This window comes from Strix aluco, chromosome 3, assembly GCF_031877795.1.
Source record: "Strix aluco isolate bStrAlu1 chromosome 3, bStrAlu1.hap1, whole genome shotgun sequence".
Lineage (NCBI taxonomy): Eukaryota > Metazoa > Chordata > Aves > Strigiformes > Strigidae > Strix > Strix aluco.
Window position 1 is genome coordinate 56,280,275 of NC_133933.1, and position 24,446 is coordinate 56,304,720.

The window sequence follows — 24,446 nt, forward strand, 5'->3', positions numbered from 1 at the left end:
CAAGCACCAGAACTATCATTGTGTAATGTCATTCTTCAAAATTACACTCATAATGTTTCAATAAAGCAACATATTTTTCACTTATTACACTAGCCAGTTCATGCATGTGTATATGCAGGTTTTAATTCTATGGTTAAGCAAGCATTGAGGTTAAATTGCCAAGAAGATCAAACCACAGATAAAGCTTTAGCTTTGTAATGGGTGTGATGAGTCTAATCCTTATTTTGTGTAACTCTTCATGGTGTAACAGTGACTACAGTGGAATCGAGGATTATTTTTATGCCAGTTGAGGATCTGGAAAACTTAAGTAAATGTCAGTGTATATTTGGGGGGAAAAAAGAAAAGTGGGGGAAAAAAAAAAATCTGTGTACTATCAGTCTTCAAAAACTAATGTTTAATTATGACCAATACAAAAATCACATTTCAGCTTAAAGTTGCATTTGATTCTTATAGTTTACAGAACCAGCTGGATGGGTAGGATGGGCTTTTTTGTTTGGTTGATTTGGTTTTTAACTACATAATATATCATTCTCTCTCCTAGTCTGTGATTTTTATCTTGAAGTTATGTTGACAAATTACTAAGTGTTGGGAGGAGGTGGTTGTTATCACTTTAAAGTGGTAGTTTTGTTTGTACTTTAATAATCCAAATGACACACTTCTTAAGTGTTTCTTTTAGCATATAATTCTTTGCCAGTCACAGGCTACCTCTGTGTAGAGCATGCCTTTGAGCACTTACTTTCAGCAGCCTGTGCGTGCCCTGTGGTTATAACAGAACGCTGCCTTGCAAGCCTGCCTGGGGACTGTTTCTGTATGCTGCATGCCCTGCCTTTGCTCTCGACGTCTAACAGGTGAGCAGTGGCAGTGGGCTCTGTGGCCAGCCTAGGGCTCCCTCTGTGCCCCCCACCTAGGGACGTTCGATGAATCCCTGCTTCCTGTCCACATTCCTTGTTGAGTTGTGTGGACTTTTTTAAATAAATGGCCAGCTCTGGTTTGAAAAGCAAAGTGTATTTTAAAACAGAGTTTTGAATCTTGTTTTAGATCTGTTTCCTTTGCTGTCTAGCTATTTTTTTCTTAGCTAAGAGCAGAGAGACTTCCCCTTCAAGTTTGGGGCTGGCCTCTTGATCTGGACCCTACTCCCTCATGTGCATCTTTCTTTGCAAGAGGATATACCTCTTGCACAAAGTTCATAAATCAGAGTGTTCCTTGCTGAACTTCAAGATGTGCTTGTTTGGCCCACTGCGGTGCTGTGTCAAAGAGTGATCTGATGTGCTGCAACATCTGGATTTGGAGGACTCTGGGCTGTTTGGAGGAGCCTTTGCATGCCATCTGGCTGGAGTGTTGTCCTCTGCTCCTGTGCTGTTTTTCACAAGCTTCTCAGTCACAACCTCGCCAGTCAGAAAAAAATTGGAAGGAATGATGCTCACAGCAACCTAGGTCATGAGTGATTTCTGTCCTTCAGCTGAACTTGCTGACATTGCTTCTTCCATGGCAATTCCAGTTGGAGAAAGATCTGAACTGGTAAAAATTATGCAGTTTTCAAGTAACAGGCCCATAATGAGAGAGGACTGGAGTACCTCTAGGCTCTTTCTGTCCCTTCTTGGTTCTGCTGTGGTGCAAACTGTTGCAAAGACATTGAAGCAGCAGTGTTGATAACACTGGAGGTTATTGTCTAAGCCTTCAAATAAAGTTGGTAAATTCAAATGCTAAATAGTGTTTATTTGCACTGGCTTTCTGCTTTCCAGCTTTTTAGGCAAGACTTTTAGAGAAGATCCAAATAGCCTGCACAGAACCTCGAAGAACTCAGGCCCAGTGCCAGCTGGCAACATAACAACTCTGCAGTCTGCCCTTGATGGGTCTGATATAGCAACCAGAGCTGGTGCTATTACTGTGCAGCTCTTAATTTCAAGTGGCTGAAGTCCTGTGAGAAGTCCAGATGACCATCAAGAAGGGTTGATCTTAAAAAGCTGTAAGTCTTCCTAATGCAAAGAGAAAATGTCAGCCTGCATGAGTTAAAGCAGAGTATTTAAATGGGTTGTAAATCAGTAGTGTGTATAGCCTAGAGGATGGGAAGAGGACAACTTTGTCTCCATCACCTTGCACGCTAATAAATGCTGCGTCCAAGTCAGTGAGTCACGTGGGTTCTGTGTATCTAGTTTTGAGAAAGTTGGGGCAACAAAGGTGGTAAAGGTCATTCAGAAAGGAACTATTTAGCTACGTTTGAGGAAATAATTGACTCTTGCAATAGGCTGCTGCCTTTTTTGTGGGATTTCTGTACAGTTTTGATCAGTTTGTCATGGGAGAAGATTCTGGTATCTGGTACACTTTGTGTAATATTGTATCCCCTGCTTAAATCTTGAAGTTCTTCCTGGTTTTTTTGTGATTCTATTGCGCTAGAAATACTTATGAGAAGGTTGAAAGAAATACCAATAGTGTGTATGCATCTTGTGATACCTGTCTGTTCCTGACACGTGCACACCTTGTTTGCATGATGGGTCTTTATTTTGCTGCTGCTGTGACAAGTCAGATTGTATCTTTTAAAAGAAGCAATAGCTGTTCCTTTTGTACCTACTTAAAATGGTATATCTGGCTGCTACTCTTCATAATTTGCAAAGCAAATACAATAGGAAAATGTCTTGGGTTACCAGAGAAGCACAGCCTGCCTTTTGTAACTGGCAGAGTCTGTCTTTTTGGAAACTAAATAGAAGAGTGTAAACTTGGAGCCTGTTGATTATGCCATGTGCCACATAAGCTAAACCTGTGCTTCCTAGCAAAATTATTTAACACAAATAATTTTAGAAGTACAGCACTGTTGCAACAGATAAGCAGAAGCAAGAAGCTAGTTATCTCTGCATGCAGTATTTCTGCAGTGTTATATTGAGCCACTGGGACTCTACAGAGCTGGAAGCCAGTAATGCTTTTTTTGGTGGGCATCCTTTTGGTTTGAGCAGTGAGAGGTTAGGCAAGTTAGTCATATCTCCACATCCTCACCTACTGGAGCACACAAGCTGCAGGTTGTCTGAGCAGCTTACGATGTTCTGCCTGTGGATTTGTTTTCTAACTTAATTGTTGCACTTAAACTTCCCCTTATGAGGAAATATCAATGCAAGCACAATCAAACTAAATGTGCTGGTGTCCTTACCTGTAGTGTAATGCTGTTGTATACTTCGGGTGTATGACCTAACAGAATGTACTATTTCTGATCAGTATTACTTTCTTTGGTAAGAAAAAGTGGGGATTTTTGTATATTTATATATTTGGATAACTTCAGCTTCAGGGGTTACACACTACATACAGTACAAAAATGACAGCTTTGTGTGTACTTGATGGGTATACTTGATCTGTAGTACCTTATTTTTAATTCATGAAAGCCATTTGTTTGATTTGTAGTTTCTGACCTTATTGTGCCTTTAAAGAACACTTTGTGAAAGTCACTGTTAGGGATTAAGAAGCTAAAATAAGCACCGGGACATAGTTCTTGTCTCTCAAGACCTCACATGATGAGATGCTGTAAAATTACAGGCAGAGAATTCATGGAATGCAAGTGAAAAAATGAGTAATGGTTTTGTTCTGAACAGTGTTCTCAAAGTGATAGAGGTTTCCGTGGCTATTCACCATTAACTCTGATGATATAATACAGGTACTCAGCTTTTTGTTTCCCATCCTGAAATTCAGATAGAATATGTTGTGTGTAAGAAAACCAAGTAGAAGTTATCTGCCTTAACTCCTAAAAATAAATTGTTTGGAGCATATTATTTCTGGTAATATGTGGGTATTTCTTAAGACTGTGCTAGTTATCTGAAATCAGAAGCCAAATGCAAATATTACTGGAAAAGTACAGAAACCTTAGATGCAATTACCCCTAGTTTTCTTGTTCTGCTGTTCTGCAGAGATGGTAATTCCTTCTTGTTATATGTTTACACCTCTATGAAATGTAACTGTTAGTAACTAGAGGCTTTATTTAAAAACACTGCAGATTTTGTCATGATTTAAATTACCTTTTGCTCAGTTTCCTAATCAAATTCACTTTTCCAGTTTGTGCTAGAGGTTGCTTTCTATGGCAGCTGGTAGTCTCTTTTATCATCAGTCATTTTTCTTTGAGATAAATTCACATCCTTTCTTGTCAGTAACTGAAAATGCAGGTTAAACAAGTTGAAGGCATGGATTTAGAGAAATAAAAATAATGGGATTTTCTATCTTGATGTGGTGTTTTGTTCTGAAATGCTTTCTTTCCAAAGTTCGCATTTTTGTTTGCTTCGAAACCAAAGAGCATAAACTTGCTTTCTGTAGAAATTTAAGACTATTGTAAGAATATATGCTAGAACGAGAGAAATTATGTGAAAGTAGGTTTTCTTCCTAAATATATGGATTAAACATGAAAGACTCACTTGGGTCAAGTAACTTCCCTAATCTTTAGATGATCTTATTAATACATATAAGCAATGAGTATGGCAAAAAAACCCCAGTCATGTGAATGTGTGGGCTGTTGTTCTAAGTGAAAGTATGAGTCTGAAGTATGGACAATGTTGATAGCCCTATAATTAAGGAAATGCTAATGATTCGTTATGTCAAAAAAGTCAGTTGTGATTGAATAAATACAAGTTATGACATCTGTTAACTTGGTTAACATTTCTTTTGTGCGTACCTGAATTTTCCGATCCCAACCCCCTGGAAGGTGATTTTCAGCTGAGAACTCCTTTGGGAAGGGTTGCTGGCTGGTGCTACCCTGCTTAAACAGAAGCCTTTGCATATTGATGCAAGATACTGGCTTCCTCCTTGTCCAGTGAATGCTCATTGCAGCCTGTGGTAGCATAGGTCTGCAGGATGTTTCTCAAGCAGTGATGGAAGAGAGGAGACATTGGTCTATAAGATAGAAAATTGGAAAATCTCACTTTTTTTCTGATGACAGGAAATAGGACTAGAAAGGAGTCCCTGTGTCATTGAGATAAATTCATACTGTTTCTAGCAGCAGTATAATGTACTCTTTTTAAGACGAATCTTGTTCAATTTGTAAAGCTGTTAGGTGTTTTTAATCTGCCAAAACAATTAGAAGAAGCTTCAGCATATCAGATACCTGTATTTTCCATTACTTTAGACATGGTGGTTGTTGTGCTACTATTCTTGTTTTGCACTGTTAGCCTCCCACATCCTTGAGCCATATTTGTGGGGAGCAACCCAATCCTCTTTCAGCATTTGTTTGATAGCTATTCTCTTTTTCTGGTCATCCTGATAGCCCTGGTCTACAGATGCAATGTTTCAGCTTTTCCTTCCTGAGGATGGATGTCTGGTACTGATGTGCTGGACCAGAGATTATCTCAGTAATACAATGCGTTATTCTCTTTCTCTCCAGGAACAAACATCTTAATGCCATCTTTTTCCTTCTTAGAGCTGCATAATGCAAACAGAGCAGAAACGTCCAGTGGCAAGCTAATGTTCCCAGATATCTCTCTCCTCTATCATTTCCAAATTATGAGGCTCTGTTTTATTAGTTCTGTAAGGCATCAGGCAATGATCTCTCCTATCAAAATGAATTCCATTTCTATTACCTTACTTCTCAAGGTCATCTGGTTTTTAAAGTGTCGTCTGACTTTGTATCATCCACAAAATTTATTAATTTGGATTTAATGTTTTAGTCCTCAGAAACACTTCAAGGAGATCTTTCTTCATCCAGATTGACCAAAAGATAACACAAACAGTTGCACTTTTTAGTTCAGTTCTCCTTTACAGCCGTTTACTAATCTTCAGTTTCTCTTTAGTTTAATAGCAATTTCTTTTATTGTACATATGAATGGCTTAGTATAGCCTGGGTGTGTTAGATTTGAAGTCTCTCTTTTGTCTATAAAATCAGAGTTATCAGATAATGACATGTAGACCTGCCTCTGAAAAATTATAGAGGGTCTGTTTTCCTAAATTCCAGCTCTTGCAGACATCTCTTCTGTATAACTTGTTTGTTTTTGTTTCCGTTCCCATGTAGTACTGAGGCCTAATTACTGTGTCTGCAGTTGGCCTGATCATTTATCTACTTACCAGTCTTAAGTGTTAGCAGTATGTTTCTACTCTTCTCTATTTTAAAAAACATGGGGCCATGCTCAGTCTGAAACTATTCTTTTGATGAGACTTCATTTCACCTCTGATTCAGTATTCTGGGAGGTCATCTGGGTCTCCCTGAGTTGAAATTTATTACATTATGAGTTTTGCATTACCTTTCTTTTCATACTGCTTCCCTGTCAACAGTCTTCCTTGTTGCTTTGTCATTGGTGATACAGGGGCAAAAGTGTTTGTTTTGTTGTTGAGACACTCTTGCTTAACTAAAGAAATTTCTCTCACCCTGGCTAGGAATGACTGAATGACTGTCTTAGTCATTAGTCTGGTCACCATTTAAAGACAGAATTTAGTTATAAAGAGTGAATCTTTACAGTTGTACTGGGTCTAGCTGGTACAGATTTTTTTTTTTTTCCCCCTAATAGCCTGTATGGTGCTTTGTTTGGGATTTGTAACTAAAACAGTGTTGGTAACACACCAGTGTTTCTCTTTTTCCCCACTCTGTGTGTGCCCCCAGCAAGTAGGTTGAGAGTGTGCAAGAAGTTGGGAGGGGGTGCAACCAGGACAGCTGACCTGAACTGACCAAGGGCATATTCCATGCCATATAACATCATGCTCAGCAATAAAAACTGAGGGGAGGGCTGTTTTTTGGAAGGCAGCCAGTACTTTGAGTCAGGCTGGGCATTGGCCTGCTTGTGGGAGGTGACTGCTTTTGTGTTGATCTTTTTGGGTTTTTTCCCCCTTTCTTCTTTCCTTTGTTTATTAAACTGTCTTTAGATCAACCCACAGGTTTCTCTTGCTTCTGCTCTTCATACTCTTTCCCCTGTCCCACTGGGGATGGGGTAGTGAGCGAGTGGCTGTGTGGCACTGAGCTGCTGATCAGGGTTAACCCACATCAGTCCTTTGTCACACCCAGTTTGGGGCAACACAGCTGAGGAAGAGTTTGCGAAAGGCAAGAAATCCAGATTTTTCTGAAAGCTGTTTTTGTCATAAAACAAAGCAGGGTCAAAGGACCTTCATGAGAGAACCAGTTTTGGGGAGTAATATGTCAAGATGGGCATCAAAACATCCCAGTCCTCTGGGGGTATAGAGGATCTGAGGCCCACAGCACCCCTAATTAGAAAGATATTAGCAATGTATGATGGGTTGAGCTGCTTCAGAAATAGTTGGTACAGAAGCACAGCTCCTCCTAGCTCTTTGACTTAGCTGCTGAGTGGGGTTAACCCATAACATATGTTTTTCTCAAATATGAAACAAAAATTCCTTGCATAATCAAATGAAGTATGGGGTTCATTAACAGACTTCTGGGTCTGTCCCAGCACAACAGATTATCCATCCATTACCCCACTCTCACATTCATTTAAATCCAAACCAACATGACTTATACTGTCTTTTCACAAAAAGAAATATCATGGCCTCAGGTATTGAGGAACAAGAAGCAAAAATCTACTTTGTTTAAAACTTTGGTTGCAGTCCTGGCTTGCGCTTACACGCTATCTCCCCCAGCCTTTTCTGTACTAGCAGATGGGTTCTTTTTTGGCCTGTACAATGCAAAAGTTTACAAATATATCAGGTGTTTCTTTCTGCTCTCTGAAATCCTGTTCAAAACTGGTAAAATTCTTTAACTGACTGTGCCCATCTAATGGCTCCTGTCTTTGTGATTTTTTTCTTCTTGTTACCTAGTGAGTTTTTACCTGTGTTTGCATCTTCAATTGTTTTCCTTTCTTTCCTCTGTTTGTGCATGTTGTAAGTCCTGTACAAAGCTGATGTTTTTTCTGAAAGTTTATTAAGTTATGTCATATTCTCAACTTCTGTTCAGAGCAAGTTGCTCCTAGACCTTCTGGTATCAGGAAAGAGCTTGAAAGGAAACTGTAGAGATTCAAATACCTGGTACTTGTCCATGCATTCCGCATTTTATAAAAGTTTGAGAGCAGATTTGTAACTGCTGCATAATTATTGGATTTGATTCTTTGACTCTATCAATTTAAGACGACACTTGCTTATGCTTAATATAGGTCACCCTGCTCTCATTTAAGCTTCTGGTTTCGGATTTAAACGGTAACATGCTACCCTAACCATCAAAATGAGAACTGGAGTAACCTCACATGTACTGTTCATCCAATCGATCATTGCTGCAATAACTTCATCAGTGGGACACAGAAGCTAGTCCCTGGGTAAGGCATGGTGCAGGGTCATACCTGAAGGCATGCCAGGAGAGGGATGTGTGATGGATCAGGTGGTTTGCTTTGTCCCATGGTGGGTCTGTGTGCCAGAGTATGAAAGCTGTTTGGTTGTCTCTTTAGAAAGCAGTTGCTGTGCATGCCCAAGATTAACTAACTGATAAGGGCTATCAAATGCTGTTTTACTGATCACTGCAGAACATTTATCACCTTCTTTTAAGTTGTTTCTCACCTACTCTTTTCATGTTTCCTCTCCCAGCACTCATCTCTTATGTCTGTCAGTGCTCATACAGATGAACATACTAGACTTCCTGGTTTGTGTACATCAAATACTGAATAATTTAATAAAAAGCATAATCTAATATTCACGGAAACCTGACATTAGCTATTGCTAGCTGAGATAAGATGCTTCCTTCTAGTAAGAAGCAGAGCAAAACTTTCCCTGATACTCCTTATGTACATTTCTTATTCAGGAAAGCTGCTTCATAGTACTGACCTCGCATAGCAGTTGGACCAGAACCAGTGTGAGCATGCTTCTCCAGAATGCTTTCTGCATCCTAACAGGCCACCTCAGCAGAATGTATTATTGAAGTGCATGCCAGAAACCTATGTTAAACTTCAAGAAGGTGATGTGTAGTGTATAAATCCTTTATTTTGAAATTCGAATTTACTTTAGAAATAGTTGTGTGCGTATAGCAATCAAGATAGCGGATGATGCTGATTGCTTAAGAGAGACAAAGTTTGTGCAAGCTAGAAGAGTAGGTTAGTGCTGTTAAATCAATACTGACATCTGGAGCCTAACCTGCTTTTCTTGGGACTGGTGGGGATTTCTTGTGTGAAGTGCTATTTGCTAGACAACATGAAGTACTCACAGACAATGCCTGTCCGCGTGAGTAACAGGAGGCTGTAGTGTATCTGATCTTTACTGTTTGGGATGATGTTGTCTGAATGACTGAAGACCGTTGGGATGGAGTTAAGAAAAATGGATAATATGAAGAATGATTTGCAGTCAGAAGTGTTGTTTCTTATTAGACCAGTTGACACACCTGGAAAATTGGAACAGATTTGCATGCAGAAAGCCTTCTTCAAGCTTAAAAGAGAAATTGCAATCTTCAGGTTAAATTCAGATTGAGAACAGTTGTTTGAAATTTATCTATTCATCCCTTGGCCTGTGAGAGGAAGAAGGGTTGGTAGCTATGGATTTGGGGAGAGTAGGGATATAGGACAGAGAAAGACAGGCAATTGTCTCTGAAACACTGATGTTAGTTGGAGGTACACAGGCATCGTACAGGTGATGAAAACCATAACTGCATAATCATCCATTCCAGCTATCTTCTGACTGGGTTTAGTATATTATAGACTAGTCTTTCTTTGAAAGGAAGCAGAAGTCGCTCATATGAATCCCCTAACATGGAAAACATGCATGTGCGGTCAGGACAGATACATGTTGTTTCTTCTCAGTTAACCTTCTCCTTTAAGAGCATCAGTAACTTCTTCCCAAAAACTTCTTAGGGATCGCTTGCTAACTGGAGTTGGTAGCTTTTGGACTTGTGCTTCAGGCTGTCGTCTCCCTTTTGCTGATAGTTGATTCCCATGAACTAAACATTGAGGCCTTGATTACGACCATTAGAGGTTTATTATAATCATCATCATCATCATCAAATGGTTTGGGACCTTAAAGATCATCTAGTTCCAACCCCCCTGCCATGGCCAAAGTTACCCTCCACTAAACCAGGTTGCTCAAAGTCTCATCCAACCTGGCCTTGAACACTTCCAGGGAGGGGACATCCACAGCATGTCTGGGCAACCTGTTCCAGTGCCTCACCACCCTCACAGTGAAGAATTTCTTCTTTATATCTAATCTAAATCTACCCTCTTTCGGTTTAAAAACATTACCACTTGTCCTGTCACTACATGCCCTTGTAAAATGTCCCTCTCCAGCTTTCTCATAGGCCCCATTTAGGTACCTTCTCTCAGGTTAAACAACCTCTCAAGCCTGTCAAGGTCCCTCTGGATAGCATCCCTTCCCTCCAGCGTGTCGACCGCACCACACAGCTTGGTGTCATTGGCAAACTTGCTGAGGGTGCACTCAGTCCCACTGTCCACGACACCAGCAAAGATGTTAAACATCACTGGCCCCAACACCAACCCCTGAGGAACGCCACTCATCACTGGTCTCCACTTGGACATTGAGCCATTGACCGCAACTCTTTGAGTGTGACTATCCAGCCAATTCCTTATCCACCAAGTGGTCCATCCATCAAGTCCACGTCTCTCCAGTTTAGAGACAAGGATGTCATGTGGGATGGTGTCAAATGCTTTGCACGATTCCAGGTAGATGGCATCAGTTGCTCTTCCCTTATCCACCAGTGCTGTAACCCCATCATAGAAGGCCACCAAATTCATCAGGCATGATTTGCCCTTAATGAAGCCATGTTGGCTGTCACCAGCCGCCTCCTGATTTCCATGTGCCCTAGCATACTTTCCAGGAGAATCTGCTCCATGATCTTGCCAGGCACAGAGGTGAGACTGACTGTCCTGTAGTTTCCTGGGGCTTCATCTCCCTCTTTAAAAATTGGGGTTATGTTTCCCCTTTTCCAGTCAGTGGGAACTTTGCCCGTCTGCCACGACTTCTCAGAGATGATGGATAGTAGCTTAGCATTTCATCTGCCAGTTCCCTCGGTACCCACAGATGCATCTCATCAGGTCCCGTGGACGTGTGCACCATTAGGTTCCTTAGATGGTCTTGAACCTCATCTTCTCCTAAGCTGGGTGGTTCTTCTTTCTCCCAGTCCCCACCTTTACCTTCTGGGGGTCTTGGGTGGTATGGCTGGAGCACTTGCTGGTGAAGACAGAGTCAAAAAAGTTGTTGAGTATCTTGGCCTTCTCCATATCCTGGGTAACCAAGTCTGCCTTTTCCTTCTGAAGAGGGCCCCCATTTTTCCCTAGTCCTCCTTTTATCACCAATGTACCTATAAAAGCTGATTTTGTTGTCCTTGATGTCCCTGGCCAGATTTAATTCTATTAGGGGTTTAACCCTGTCTGTTTACACAAACGACTTTTGAGTAGTCTGGAGAGGAGAATAGATTTGCTTTTCTTAGTTACCTGTAGATTTAATTCATTCCATGGAAAATGTTAAGGAGGTGCACCTAGTAGGTGTAGTCTGGAAATATGGAAAGGTATGAAGTTGTTATTGTAAGTCATTCTTCCACAGACAGACATGAACTGCAATACATGACTGTCAGTCTGTCTTTAGCATTATTTTTACATCATTTTGTTTAAAATGTGTTCCCCAGTCTTCTATGCAATGTACTCATTCATCATGCAGCCATTCACCCTGTCTGGTCTTTGAAATGGTGGTCACAGCTTGCCCACTTACCTTGTTTTTTATTTGTATTGGAGAGTTTACTGTGCTTTTACCATATATTCCCATAAGAATTTTCTAAGTTCTCTTCTTGGTGTTGCCTTGATACATAGGTTAAAGAAAATTAAGAATGCCATAGAGGGAAACAATTCTCTTGCTTTTTAAAATGGATTAAATACTTGAGATCTTCAAATTATTGTACTTACTGAGTCCTTACATAACTATGCTTTTAGTTGCATTTTATGGTTAATCTTGTAATCAAATGTTTCCGTGGCTTATCAAGAATAGTTAGCTGAAGGAATTACTAACAACTTCTATAGAAGAGCAGTGTTAACTGTTTTAATGACTCATTACAAAACTTAGAGGTGGAAAATAACAAGTCTCAGTAAACTCTGTGTGTGTTTCCCTTCTTCCCTTAAATGTTTCTCATATAACTAGTTATAGTTCAGGTCAGACTTAGAGATGTTTTCTTTTTAGTTCTATAAGCGCAGGCATTGTGGCAGTTCAGATTTTGCATTGAAGGGCTAGGAAGCAGTCTACTCTCGCAGGAGGTAGGGGCTGTTTTGTGTAGCAGGGTGAAGGGTTTTTTATGCCAGAAAGGTAGAAAACCTCAAAATTCTCAAGCTAACAGAGTATCTGTATTAGGCATTTGAATGCGTTTGTTCTCCTTACCATCAGCCTCTGCTGAAGCTAGTTGTAATGTACTGCAAGGACTCTGTCTTCAAAGCAGGGATGAGAGATTGTTTTGGTTTTTCTCCTTCCTTTGCGTTAATTGTGTGGAAGTGTCACTGGAGGAGTTCTTTTGCAAGGTAGGAACCCCCATGACATGGCTGAATGTGAATTTACCAGCTCAGTTGCAATGTTCAAACTCTAAAACCTCGTGAGAGGGGGTGGGGAGAAGCCTTAGAAATCTTGAACCAGACGTGGCTGGGAGTAAGAGAATCTTTTTTCCCCCTATATAAATTGATTTTTAGGTATAGAGTCTGACTGGTGTACAGAGAGGAGGAAACTTGCACTCATCATCAACACTGTGAAGGAGGGAAGGAGAGTGTGTATGAGTGACCTTGTGCTGCTGAGCCACCACTGCAAGTTGCTGGGTAATAAATTTCTGTGGCAGGTTGTGGAAGTAAGCTGGTGACACGATGCAAGAGTAGCGCAAGCTGACCTTACTAATCACTGCTTGAGAACCACAAAGAGAAAGGAGGCTGGAAAGAAGGGGAAAGAAAGAGTAGGCAAAATGAGGGGAAGAAACATGTTAAGAATTTAAAGGCTGGCAGATGGTATTTGTTGTATTTAATACAGAGGTGTTCAGTGCCTGCTTTGTGTTTCTGCAGCAACTGCCTGAGCACATCAGTGACAAATGGGCATGCAAGGTGGGGAATAGGGACCTATTTCTGCAGTATTTATTCAAACAAAAATCCTGCTTATGTGAAGCCTAAAGAATCAAACTACATATAGAAATATTTTTGCCTATGCTTTTTTGGAATGTATTTGAGACTGAAAATATGTAACTGAAGAGCCCTATGCATGTGGCACACCTGTATAGTGAGATTCATGATGCATTATTAGTTCTGTTCAAATTCTTTAGGAAAAGACAAAAAAAAAAAAACCCACACTTGAAGTCGGATGGCTTTGAAGTCATTTTTTTCTCAGGTAAAGTTGACTTTTTCTTCAAGAGGACCTCACAGTCATCATCTCTTCGTGTTTGTTTTAGGCAATAGATTTAATGGCAGAGGTTAAAAAAAGAGATATTCCCATCTGGCAGTCATTTCTTCTTATTTGGGTTCCTAGTTAAGCAAAAGACAAGCTAATCCTGTCACTAATTTACTTTCTCCCCCACGTGTTTACATGTTCTCCCCCAGGATATGACTGTAGATTCTGTAAAGGTTTGCAAATTACAGTGTAGTGGGTTTTGTCCCAATTATTATTCAATTTTGCTGTGTTTTGGGGAGTGGAGGGCTTTTATTTTCAATATAAACCTAATAGAAAGCTACAACCTTAGAAAGATGTAAAACTCTGAATCTGTGTCCCAAGGCAGCTCTTAGCAGGGGAAGTCTGGAAGCACACTTCTGTATCTCCACAGCACTCTCACTGAGACGTGAACATCTTCGGCTTTTACTGGGAAATTGATTTCCAACCAGTGAAATCATGCTTCGGTTAACATACAGCAGTTTAGGTCTCCCTCCACATCTCTGACTATTGTTTTGATGCATGATAGCATGCATCGAATAATATCTGCTCCTGCCATGGTAGTAGTTACCTGCCCTGATTAGAAATAAGCAGAGGGACTGACAAGTCAGTCATTTATCTGTACCATAAATATGGTTTTATCATATTAAGATAATGTTATTGAAATAGAGATTGTCTATTAGCCTGGCTGTAACACTGTTAGATAAAATTCATTCATGTCACTAATATGTGTTCTCCTATGTACGGCACAATGTCATCCAGAAGCTTCAGGCAATTCATTTTGCTAATGAGGACTGAAGATGTAGACAACTTATTCGTAGCTATTTTCTGTTTTCAGTCACTGGGTGAGGCCAGTAGAGGACCTAAATTGAAAGGATTTCAGAAGTGTTTCAAAGACTGGCCTGGTTTTGATTTTTCCCTGAGGTGAATGAGGATTTGTGGTGCTTTTGGGCTTGCCTGAAGCCAGAAGAGCGTCTCAGATATCTCATCCTTCCAGCAGAGACATTCATATGGCACAGATATGCTCTGAGAAGGAGATATGTTTCACTTAACAAAGAATTAACTCCTCACGTTAGACCTTTGCTTTAGTGCAGAAGTTTTGTGATAGCTTTGACAGGAAGCAAATGTGTCCCTTAACTCCTTTTCCATCTTGACAGATAGCTCTCATTTAGTTCCATGGTCCCCCCAGCTCACAACATGGGTTGCTTGAGGAGAGCTGCTGCTTTTTTAAATTTTTCTCTTCCACCTCCATGGAGACAGAGGTCTCCAAACTTGTTGGCTTTACTGACTCACCTCAACTTCCCATACCCCAGACTAAATAAAGGTTTGATTCACAAGTCTTGTGGTCAGGCTTATAGTTAGAAGCAAAACAACTACAGAATCTACTTCATGCCTGTGCTTGATAATGGGATAAGCAAGTAGGAAGATGAAAGCTATATGATAGTCACTAGGAGACTGCTGAGAAACTACTCTCCAGCTTATAAGTACAGCTGTGTTTTAAACAGCCCTCACTGTCCTACTAATCCTTGTATTAGGGCTTGGGAACAAATCTGGGTGCTAATGCAGAGTGATTTTGAGGTACTTAACAGTGATTTCCCTGTTTCTCTACCCCTCCTCTGCCCCCCAGAGAACTTCATCAGTTCATCGACTTCGGAATGTGCAGATAGTTCCACTATTAATAACTATTCTTGGCTTTGCACACTTTGCTAGCCACCCATCTTGTCTTTGTTCTGGGGATGGATATTCTTCAACCAGTCTGAGCTACAGGCTTTGCTCTGGATGACTGATACACCCTGTCAAATGTAGAATGCATCAGTTGTAGCAGGGCATATGACTGTTACTCCTGACAGGTTAACAGGATGACAATGTAAGGTGTACATGTAACAGACCTGGTTCCAGGTGTCTTGTCCAAATTGCTTTCTAATCTATAATTGTACAGTTCTTAGAGGAGCATGAGGACCTGTATGTGGCAAGAATAGGTGTGTTTCTCCTACAAGCTTGTTTTATTCTTCATGTAATTTAATTGTACTATTGTAAACCATAAATGCTAATTTTACATGTATTGTGATAAAATATTTTGTAGCATTGAATTTGCACTTTTTAAATAAACAAAACACATTTTTGTCAATATCACCGTGGAAAATTTCTGCTCCCTCTTTCCATGAAATCTCCTTATTTCCCTTCTCTCCTCTGTCCCCCCCCTTGCTGTACCAAGATATGTGACTGTGTGGTTTGTGTTCAGCATTTCAACTTCATTACAGCCCTTTCTTTACCGTATGCTGTTGACGTGACTGATGCTTTTCAACATGTTACTAATGTTTGGCTTTGCATATACTATGTACATTCATATATTTCTTGTTCTTTATTCCAGAGATGGTGATGTTGCTGGAATGGTGGTCAGGCACCGATTGTACCCTCTACACTGACCCAGAGAGTTACCACAAGTATGGAAAGGAGAATGCCATCGTAATCCTTAATCACAACTTTGAAATCGACTTTCTCTGTGGTTGGAACTTTTGTGAAAGATTTGGGGTCTTGGGGGTGAGTTTTGTTTAGCATTTAAAATAAACTTCCTCCTCTTGGATGCGGAAAAAGCCCAAAACAAATTCTTTGTGTTTTTGAAAGTTAACAGATCTGTGCTCAAATTTCACTCAACCACTGTCTAGAATTAGACAGGTGAACCTAAAGCAATGCAGTGCAAGTGTGTAGAATACTGAGACAGGATTGCTTGGGCATTCACAGAAATTTTAAAAGCACTGCAGTTAAATCTGATGGAGATCCTTTTTTAATCTCTGGAGGTCATTACAGTGTTCCTCTTTGTGTGCTTGCTAGGTAACTATTACGGTTCATTGTGCTGCAGAAAGATGAGCTGTTCTCTGATTCTTTCCCAGTAAATTGTAGAATTTGTTTGCTTTCTCCAGTGTAGCCTTACAATTCCACAGCTACAGTTTGAATGATGTAGTCCTTGTCTCTCAGAATGAAAGAGCAGCCATCTCAGATGAAAGCAGTAACCAGGTTATAGCTAGTAAGAGACGGGGGAGGAATGACTTATCCGTAGTTGAATACACTATTATATTAGGCTAGGAGTATGTGTGCATTTGTTTTCAAGTTGTATTTTTTGTTTCCCCTGGCAGCTCATGGGGATGATTCAAGCTCCCCTCCTAAACCAGCTTGATTTAATTCTGTGGTGGTGACGACATTCTCTACCTACAAGAGTTCCTCCCTCCTAAGAAAGCAGACTAATACCTCATTTTGGAGGTCTTCTGCAGCATCATCTTCTAACTTTGCTACTGGCCACTGTCAAAGATCCTGACCTTGGATTGTGTGTATCTGTAACTTTTTGTGGCCTCTCCTTTGGCCTCTTTGCATTTTCTGGACATTTAGGCACCACTCCAGTCACTTTCAAATTATGACAGTCTGCTTAAAAAACCAAAAAGGGGCCTTAAAACTGGAGGAAAATGAACCTAGGCATTATAGGCCCTGCATATTACCAAAATGGCTGTTGGCTTCTGATACCTGAGGAGCAATTCTACTGTCATGTCTAGGACTTGAGCACAGAGCTGGAGTGGAATTGATGAGACAGCAGGAGATGTAGGGAAACGTGTTCCTGGCAGTCAGATGTACATGCCAAAAGCATTCTCCCTTCTGTGTGCTGATTATACAGTGGTGCTTTAGTATAGTCTATCTAATTTTGTAAGCTTAATGGCTACAGTTCTCTAGATAAAGCTGTGTTTTAGAGGGTCAGGTGCTTCTTCAGAAAGCACCATTGTAGAAAATTAAAGGATTATTTCTGTACAAACTAAAAGGGGCCTACAAGGTCAAAAATCTCTTGTTTTACGTTGGTGCTGTGTGGTTGGATTGAATCTCATTAGCTTTAATCTGTGGTTTTTTTTTAAATCAGGATAATGTTTTAATTTTTCTATATTGTTCCCTACGCATAAGACCACCACTACGTAGAAGCATAACTGTTGAACAATTACTGTGCTGCACTAACTGAAAATAATTTTTCCTTTTTTTTTAGATGCTTACAGTTATTACTTGGTTTGTGGTTTTGCTAATATTTGGATTCTTTTAGGAACTGATACATACTTTTTTTCAGATTTTTTAAAACTGTTTTAGTCTTGAGTAATGTACTTTGGTTTTACTTCCCAGAAGCTGTTCCAGAAGAAATAGTTCCCATGTGCTCTCATTTGTGTAGATGTCTTTACACAGCAAAGCAGTGCATTTCCCTGTTGGGGCAACCAGTCAAGGTTCATCTTAAGCCAGGTTAAAAAAAATTAATTGAAAATGACCCGCAATCCGTTTCCTGATTGGATTGTCTGTATTGGCATACTGGTACTTGGCTTGGGGCAGTACGGGAGTGGGTGAATGTGTAGGGATGGGGGGTAGCTTGGTTTGACTTTGTGCTGCCTTACATGAGTTTTTAGTGTTCGAAGCTTCAGGGTTTGGCTGGCAGCACAATTAGGAATGCAAGAACCATTATGTAGAGGGCTGATGTTTGGGAAAAGGAGTTAAAAGAAAAAGGCAAGCGTCCAGAGAGATTTTTAAGTGGTATCCCAGCCGCCAGCATGTTGTGGCTCAGGGTCTTTGTGAGCCAGTGGGTTTTATATTTAATGTTGTTTAATTTTACACTCCATGAAGTTTCTATGCAAACTTTTAAGTATCTACCAACATCTTACTAAGCTGATCTCATGTCCACTGCTGCTGAAAAGGAAATCTTGCACACGCCATCCTATTCTGGTGCTTGTCTGCCCTGTTTTGGCATGTTTAAAACACCCCTTCCCTCTCTCCTGCCTTAACTAATCCAGTGAACAAAGGAGAGATGACTGGGGAGGGGGAAGAGGGAAAAGGTGAAGACAATTTAGGGCTGAAGGAGTTGGGACTGATTGTGCTTGGCTGCAGCAGGCAATCAGAACAGCTTTGTTGTGACATGTAGCTGTACTCTGCAGCCCTACTAGACAATGATAGTGCTCTTAACAGTGTCACAAGCATGTGTTCAAACTCAGTATTTTACAGCTTGAGCTTTTATTTCATGAAGCCATTAAATGCTGTAAGTTTTTGCTTGGTTTTGCTTGTTTAAAAACAAAATTAAACTTCTTTAAACCTGTCTTGCCCCTTCTGGCCCCAAAAGAAAAAAGCCTTTTCCTCTTTGATTTTAATCATGATATGAAAAGTGCCCCTCCTGGTCTTAGCTGCAACATTCAATCTGTGCATTGTTCCGCTTCTTTTGTCTCTCTTCTTCTGTACTGGCTTTCTCCTTTCTGCTTATAGCCAAATTGCCATAGTCCCAATAGGTTTATAATGCTCTATAAATGTGGTTTGGTTTTTATCAGTGTGGTTTTCACTTTTTTTGCTGTTTATGTGGGGTGGAGTGGGAGTGGCGTAGTCTCTTGCCTTCTGTTGTTAGGTTTGTGAACCTGAGTCCTCTTCAAATGATTCAGTTCTTGTACTTGGATGGGATGAGGTTCTCTGCTTTCATGAAGGTTTTTAAATGACTGTGGAATAACACCTAGCAAAAAGAACCAAAGAAGATGCTAAGAATTTGAGAAGTGTGTGTGTGGAGGAGGGGGGGAAAAAAAAGACAATTCGAACATTTATTTCATTTTAAAATTTTTTTCTTTAAAATGATATTTTTGGACCACCCATTGAAAATGCTAGGGGGCACTGGGTTGACAGTGCTAAGTGAGAGCCAGAGATCTGTCATTTATAGTGGAGAAGGAGAAAACCACACGCCAAAGCAATTCTGTGCTTGTTTTTAATCTTGCAAGTTATTGTAGCCACTGAGATTGTCTTGCTAGCTGCAGTTGGACTCTATGCAGCTGAAGTTACTGATGTGTAATTGTTTGCAGCACCAAACCTTAAAAGATTTTTTGGTTGTTGTTGGAAATCAGAAGGAGGAAGCAAACTTCATAAAAACTAGAAGTCAACAGGGATTTCAGGCTAACCTATGTTCAGGCCAAATCACTTACATCTGTATTCCAGTTGTGGGTTTTTTGTGAAGGGATCTTCCTGTTTTGTTTTCAGTCTTTGAGACCTGTCAGCCACACATACCCACATCCTTGTGCTGCCAGACCTCAGTGATGTGTGCAGGAGGGAGGGAATATAGAGGTGCTTGATGCCAACTAATAGAGATGTAAGTCCTAGGACTTACCTTCTTCTTAGTGGTGGACAGCCTAGCCACTCTATCAGCATGTAAACATATGAGTAGCATTTAGTTTCTTCAAGGTGTGTGCTAAGCATCCCTTTGAAAATAGACCCACTGAATACCAGAACTTGAAACTGGCACATAGGCATGTTCTGAGGAGGGAGGTGTTATTTAGGACTTCCACCAAAAGCACAGTAATGCGCTTCCTGCCAGGATTCATTGTACACTTCTGCTTTGTTGCTTGATCTGACAAAACACTGATAAAATAGCTTCTTTAGTAATTTTAGTAACCCTTTTTCTGAGATGAAGTAATTTATATTAACAAAAATTACCTGTGCTTTAAAGCTAAACCTGCTGGCTTATCTGTTCATCTGGTGTCACGAGTTTCAAGTTACTAACTCTGGTGGTCTTTCTACCTTGGCAAAACAGAAACACTATTTTGAGTGGCTTATTATATTGGCATCAACATGTGCATCTCCAAAAGAGACCATAGTTGTTTATTCCTTGGCAGGGTAGACAAGGCAGAAAATCATTATGAAAAACTAGTTGTTAGCTATCTTACTTTAAGTTTCTTATAAAAAAATTGCTAAGCACATGTAACAATTTTTAACCCTAACTGTTCCATATGCCAGAAAAAACAAATTCTATTTAAAAGTTGTTCACGTTGAAACTTGCTCTTGGGAAAACTGAGCATGGCCTTAAATATAGGTGTGAGAAGAGACTTTTGTAGGTTATTGTATGGGACTAATAGGTGTGCGAACACATTAGTTGATTTGTACGTTTTAATATATTAATAGAATTTAAACTAGATTTGAAGGGGGAAAGGGATAAAACCAGGCTTGCTAGAAATAAGCTTGTGGGCAGCATGCCAGTGTTTGAGGGACAGTGTGCTATCAAGGTCCTTTGGTCTGCCATCTCAGTGGAGGTAGGGGATGGAAATCCATGCGGCAGCAAAGACGCAAGGGTTATTGTTGTGTTAGAAACCATGAAAGTGCCTGAAAATGGTCACATAGGAATTAGGGCTTCTCCCCAATAATGGTGGCAGGATCAATAGCCCTATGCAAACAGCATGGGCAGCAAACAGGAGGAGTTGGAAGCAGTTGTGCAGCTGGAAAACTATGAGATAGTTGCAATCACAGAACTCACACAGCTGGAGTGCTGCAATGGATGGCTGTAAACTCTTCAGAAGGGACAGGCACAGAAGGAGAGGCGGTGGATAGCCCTGTATGTTAGGGAGTGTTTTGACCATCTAGAGCTTGATGATGGTGATGAAAGGGTCGAGTGTCTATGGGTAAGAATGAGGGGAAAGACCAACAAGGAAGATACTATTGTGGGAATCTTGTTACACACAACCCAACCCAACCAGGATTGAAGAGGCAGATGAAATATGTTCTATAAGCAGCTGGGAGAAGTCTCACAGTCACTAGCCCTTGTTCTCATGGGGGACTTCAACTTACCAGATGTCTGCTGGAAATACAATACAGCAGAGAGGAAACAGTCTAGGAGGTTCCTGGAGTGTGTGGAAAGTAACTTCCTGACACAGCTGGTGAGTGAGACAACTAAGGAAGGTGCCCTGCTGGGCCTGTTGTTTGTGAACAGAGAAGAACTTGTGGGTGATGTGATGGTTGGATGCTGTCTTGGGCACAGACTTTAGCCTGTTTAGGAGCTGGGTTGACAGAGTCCCTTGGGAGGCAGCCCTGAAGGGCAAAGGGGTCCAGGAAGGCTGGACGTTCTTCAAGAAGGAAATCGTCAACACACAGGAGCAGGCTGTCCCCATGTGCCAAAATACGAGCTGGCAGGGAAGAAGGCCGTCCTGGCTGACCAGAGAGCTTTGTCTGGAACTTCGGAAGAAGAAGAGGCTTTATGATCTTTGGAAGAAGGGATAGCACCTCAGAAGGACTACAAGGATGTTGTGAGGTTATGCAGGGAGAAAATTAGAAGGGCCAAAGCCTACCTAGAACTTAATCTGGCTACTGCCATAAAGGACAGTAAAAAATGTTTCTATAAATACACTAGCAACAAAAGAAGGGCTAAGGAGAATCTCCGTCTTTTATTGGATGTGAGGGGAAACATAGTGACAAAGGATGAGGAAAAGGCTGAGGTACTTAATGCCTTCTTTGCCTCAGTCTTTAATAGTAAGACCAGTTGTTCTCGGGGTACCCAGCCCCCTGAGCTGGAAGACAGGGAGCAGAATGAAGCCCACATAATCCAAGGGGAAATAGTTTGTGACCTGCTAGACACACACTTAGACACACACAAGTCTATGGGGCCAGATAGGATCCACCCAAGTGTCCTGAGGGAGCTGGCAGAAGTGCTCACCAAGCCAGTTTCAGTCATTTATCAGCAGTCGTGGCTAGACAGAGAGGTCTTAGTCAACTGGAGATTAGCAAATGTGAGACCCATCTACAAGAAGGGCTGGAAGGAGGATCTGGGGATCTACAGGCCTGTCAGTCTGACCTCGGTGCCAGGGAAGGTTATGGAGCAGATGATCTTGAGTGCCATCAAGTGGCACGTACAGGACAACCAGGTGATCAGGCCCACTCAGCATGGGTTTGTGAAAGGCAGGTTCTTCTTGGCTAATCTGATCTCCATTTATGACAAGGTGACCTGCTTAGTGGATGAGGGTAAGGCTGTGGATATTGTCTACCTAGATTTTAGTAAAGCCTTTGACACTGTTTCCCACATCATTCTCCTGGATAAACTGGCTGCTCATGGCCTGGATGGGTGTACTCTCCGCTGGGTTAAAAACTGAGTGGATGGCTGGGCCCAGAGAGTTGTGGTAAATGGAGTTAAATCCATTTGGTGGCCAGCCACAAGCGGTGTTCCCCAGGGCTCAGTACTAGGTTCAATTTTGTTTAATATTTTAATCAATGTTCTGGACGAGGGGATGGAGTGCACCCTCAGTAAGTTTGCAGATGACACCAAGTTGGGTGGGAATGTTGATCTGCTTGAGGGTAGGAAGGCTCTACAGAGAGATCTGGACAGCCTGGATATCGATGATCCAAGGCCAACTGCACGAGGTTCAACAAGGTTCAGTACCAGGTCCTGCAAATGGGTCACAACAACCCCATGTAATGCTACAGGCTTGGGGAAGAGTGGCTGGAAAGCCGCCTGGCGGAAAAGGACCTGGGGGTGTTGGTTGACAGCCGGCTGAATATGAGCCAGCAGTGTGCCCAGGTGGCCAAGAATGCCAATAGCATCCTGGCTTGTATCAGAAATGGTGTGGCCAGCAGGACTGGGGAAGTGATTGTCCCCCTGTACTCCGCACTGGTGAGGCCAAACCTTGACTACCGTGTTCAGTTTTGGGCCCCTCACTACAAGAAAGATGTTGAGGTACTGGAGCACATCCAAAGAAGGGCAACAAAGGTGGTGAAGGGTCTAAAGCACACGTCCTGTGAGGAGCAGCTGAGGGAACTGGGGTTGACTAGCCTGGAGAAAAGGAGGCTGAGGGGAGACCTCATCACCCTCTACAACTACCTGAAAGGAGGTAATATAAGTGATAGGATGAGAGGAAACAGCTGCAAGTTGTGCCAGGGGAGATTTAGATTGGATATTAGGGAAAACATATTCACTGAAAAGGGTTGTCAAGCATTGGAACAGGCTGCCTGGGGAAGTGGTTGAGTGACCATCCCTTGAGGTATTTAAAAAGACATCCACATGTGGTGCTTAGGGACATGGTTTACTGGTGGATTTGGCAGTGTTAGGTTTATGGTTGGACTCGATGATCTTAAAGGACTTTTCCAACCTAAATGATTCTGTGATTCTAAATTATGTGATTGTTCATGTAGGCAGCCAAAAATACATTATTATTTGTATTTATCACAGCATCTTAACACATACTTAGACATATATCCTATAAAATACTGCTGTGTTACCTTTCCAACATGGAAAAGTTTTATTCAACAGGAAGCATTAGAAATTAGGAGCCTAACTAATTTCTGGAACAATAGCTTTGAGGGACTAAAACATAGCTTTCCATCTTGATGTCCCGGAGAGTATAATATGGAGGAGTGCTATATTTCAAAAATAGAGCAAACGGGATCATCACAAGTATGTCAATGCTGAGGGCAGCCTGGAGAGCAAATAACTTAGAAGGCAAACTGCTGCTTCTCGTGATTTGTAGCTACAGTGAATTTGTTTTGAAACTGGAACAAATTTCGTTAGACATCCTCAGCTTGCAGGTTGATTTCATGCTGTTTGTTTCATTCTGTGATTAAGAGGTGTTGAATAACTGAGACTGGACATATAAATCAAGATTTTCTTTCTGTGACAGTATAGCTGTGCAAATGCATCTAAAGTAAGCTTGTAAAAATACTTTTTTAATGTGATATTAGTGCGATCATTCACAAAAGAAGAACTTAATGGGTATTTCCATCTGAGCAAACGTGGCCAAAAGAAATGAATCTGGATTAAAATGCTATTATTGTAAACAAGTTGTCCCTATCCAGCAGTAATTTCATTAAACATCTGTTGGAATTACACAGTTCTGAGCACTGAAAATGTTTGACATCCTTCAAGAAGGCAGCTTACATGGAATAAATAAGCACTTTTAAATGAAATTTATTCTGTTGAACAAGCTGAATTTGAAGGTTAGAGGTGGCTGTCACTTATATACCAAAGCATTTTGGTAAAGGAAAAGAGCTGCATTTTTGCCCTCAGGTATTTACACAGTAGCTGTGCATGGGTAGATGACTGAAACAGAAATAGATTCTAGCTCTAGTTATTGTAAGAGAGATTGTAGCTTGTGAGGGGAGGCCTAATGTATTCCTCCCACACGAGAGCAGTCTTACCAGTATAATGCACTGAGGAGTTTCCTTTCTCTGATTAGTTCTGTGTCATTAGCCTTCCTTCTACTCCTAGGATAGATAGGGTGCACAAAATAGCATAAGGTGATTTAGTTTCTTTTTATGTTTGTCTAAGGAGTCATACTCTCACGTGTCTAAAAGACGGCTTTTAAATTTAAAAAATGCATTGGCATAGAAAGTGAGTAAGAACGTGCCCTGAGGAAGAATTTGAACATCTATTCTGC

The 24,446-nt window shown here is 41.0% G+C and overlaps 1 protein-coding gene across 2 annotated transcripts in view; it reads left to right on the top strand.

Annotated features, from left to right (window-relative positions):
* AGPAT4 (1-acylglycerol-3-phosphate O-acyltransferase 4) overlaps positions 1-24,446 on the top strand; it is an 86,761-nt gene that overhangs the window by 31,541 nt on the left and 30,774 nt on the right. For both annotated transcript variants that reach the window (XM_074818636.1, XM_074818638.1), the window contains exon 3: positions 15,644-15,813. In XM_074818636.1, the coding sequence (XP_074674737.1) occupies positions 15,644-15,813 (170 nt within the window). The remainder of the gene's footprint in view (positions 1-15,643; positions 15,814-24,446) is intronic.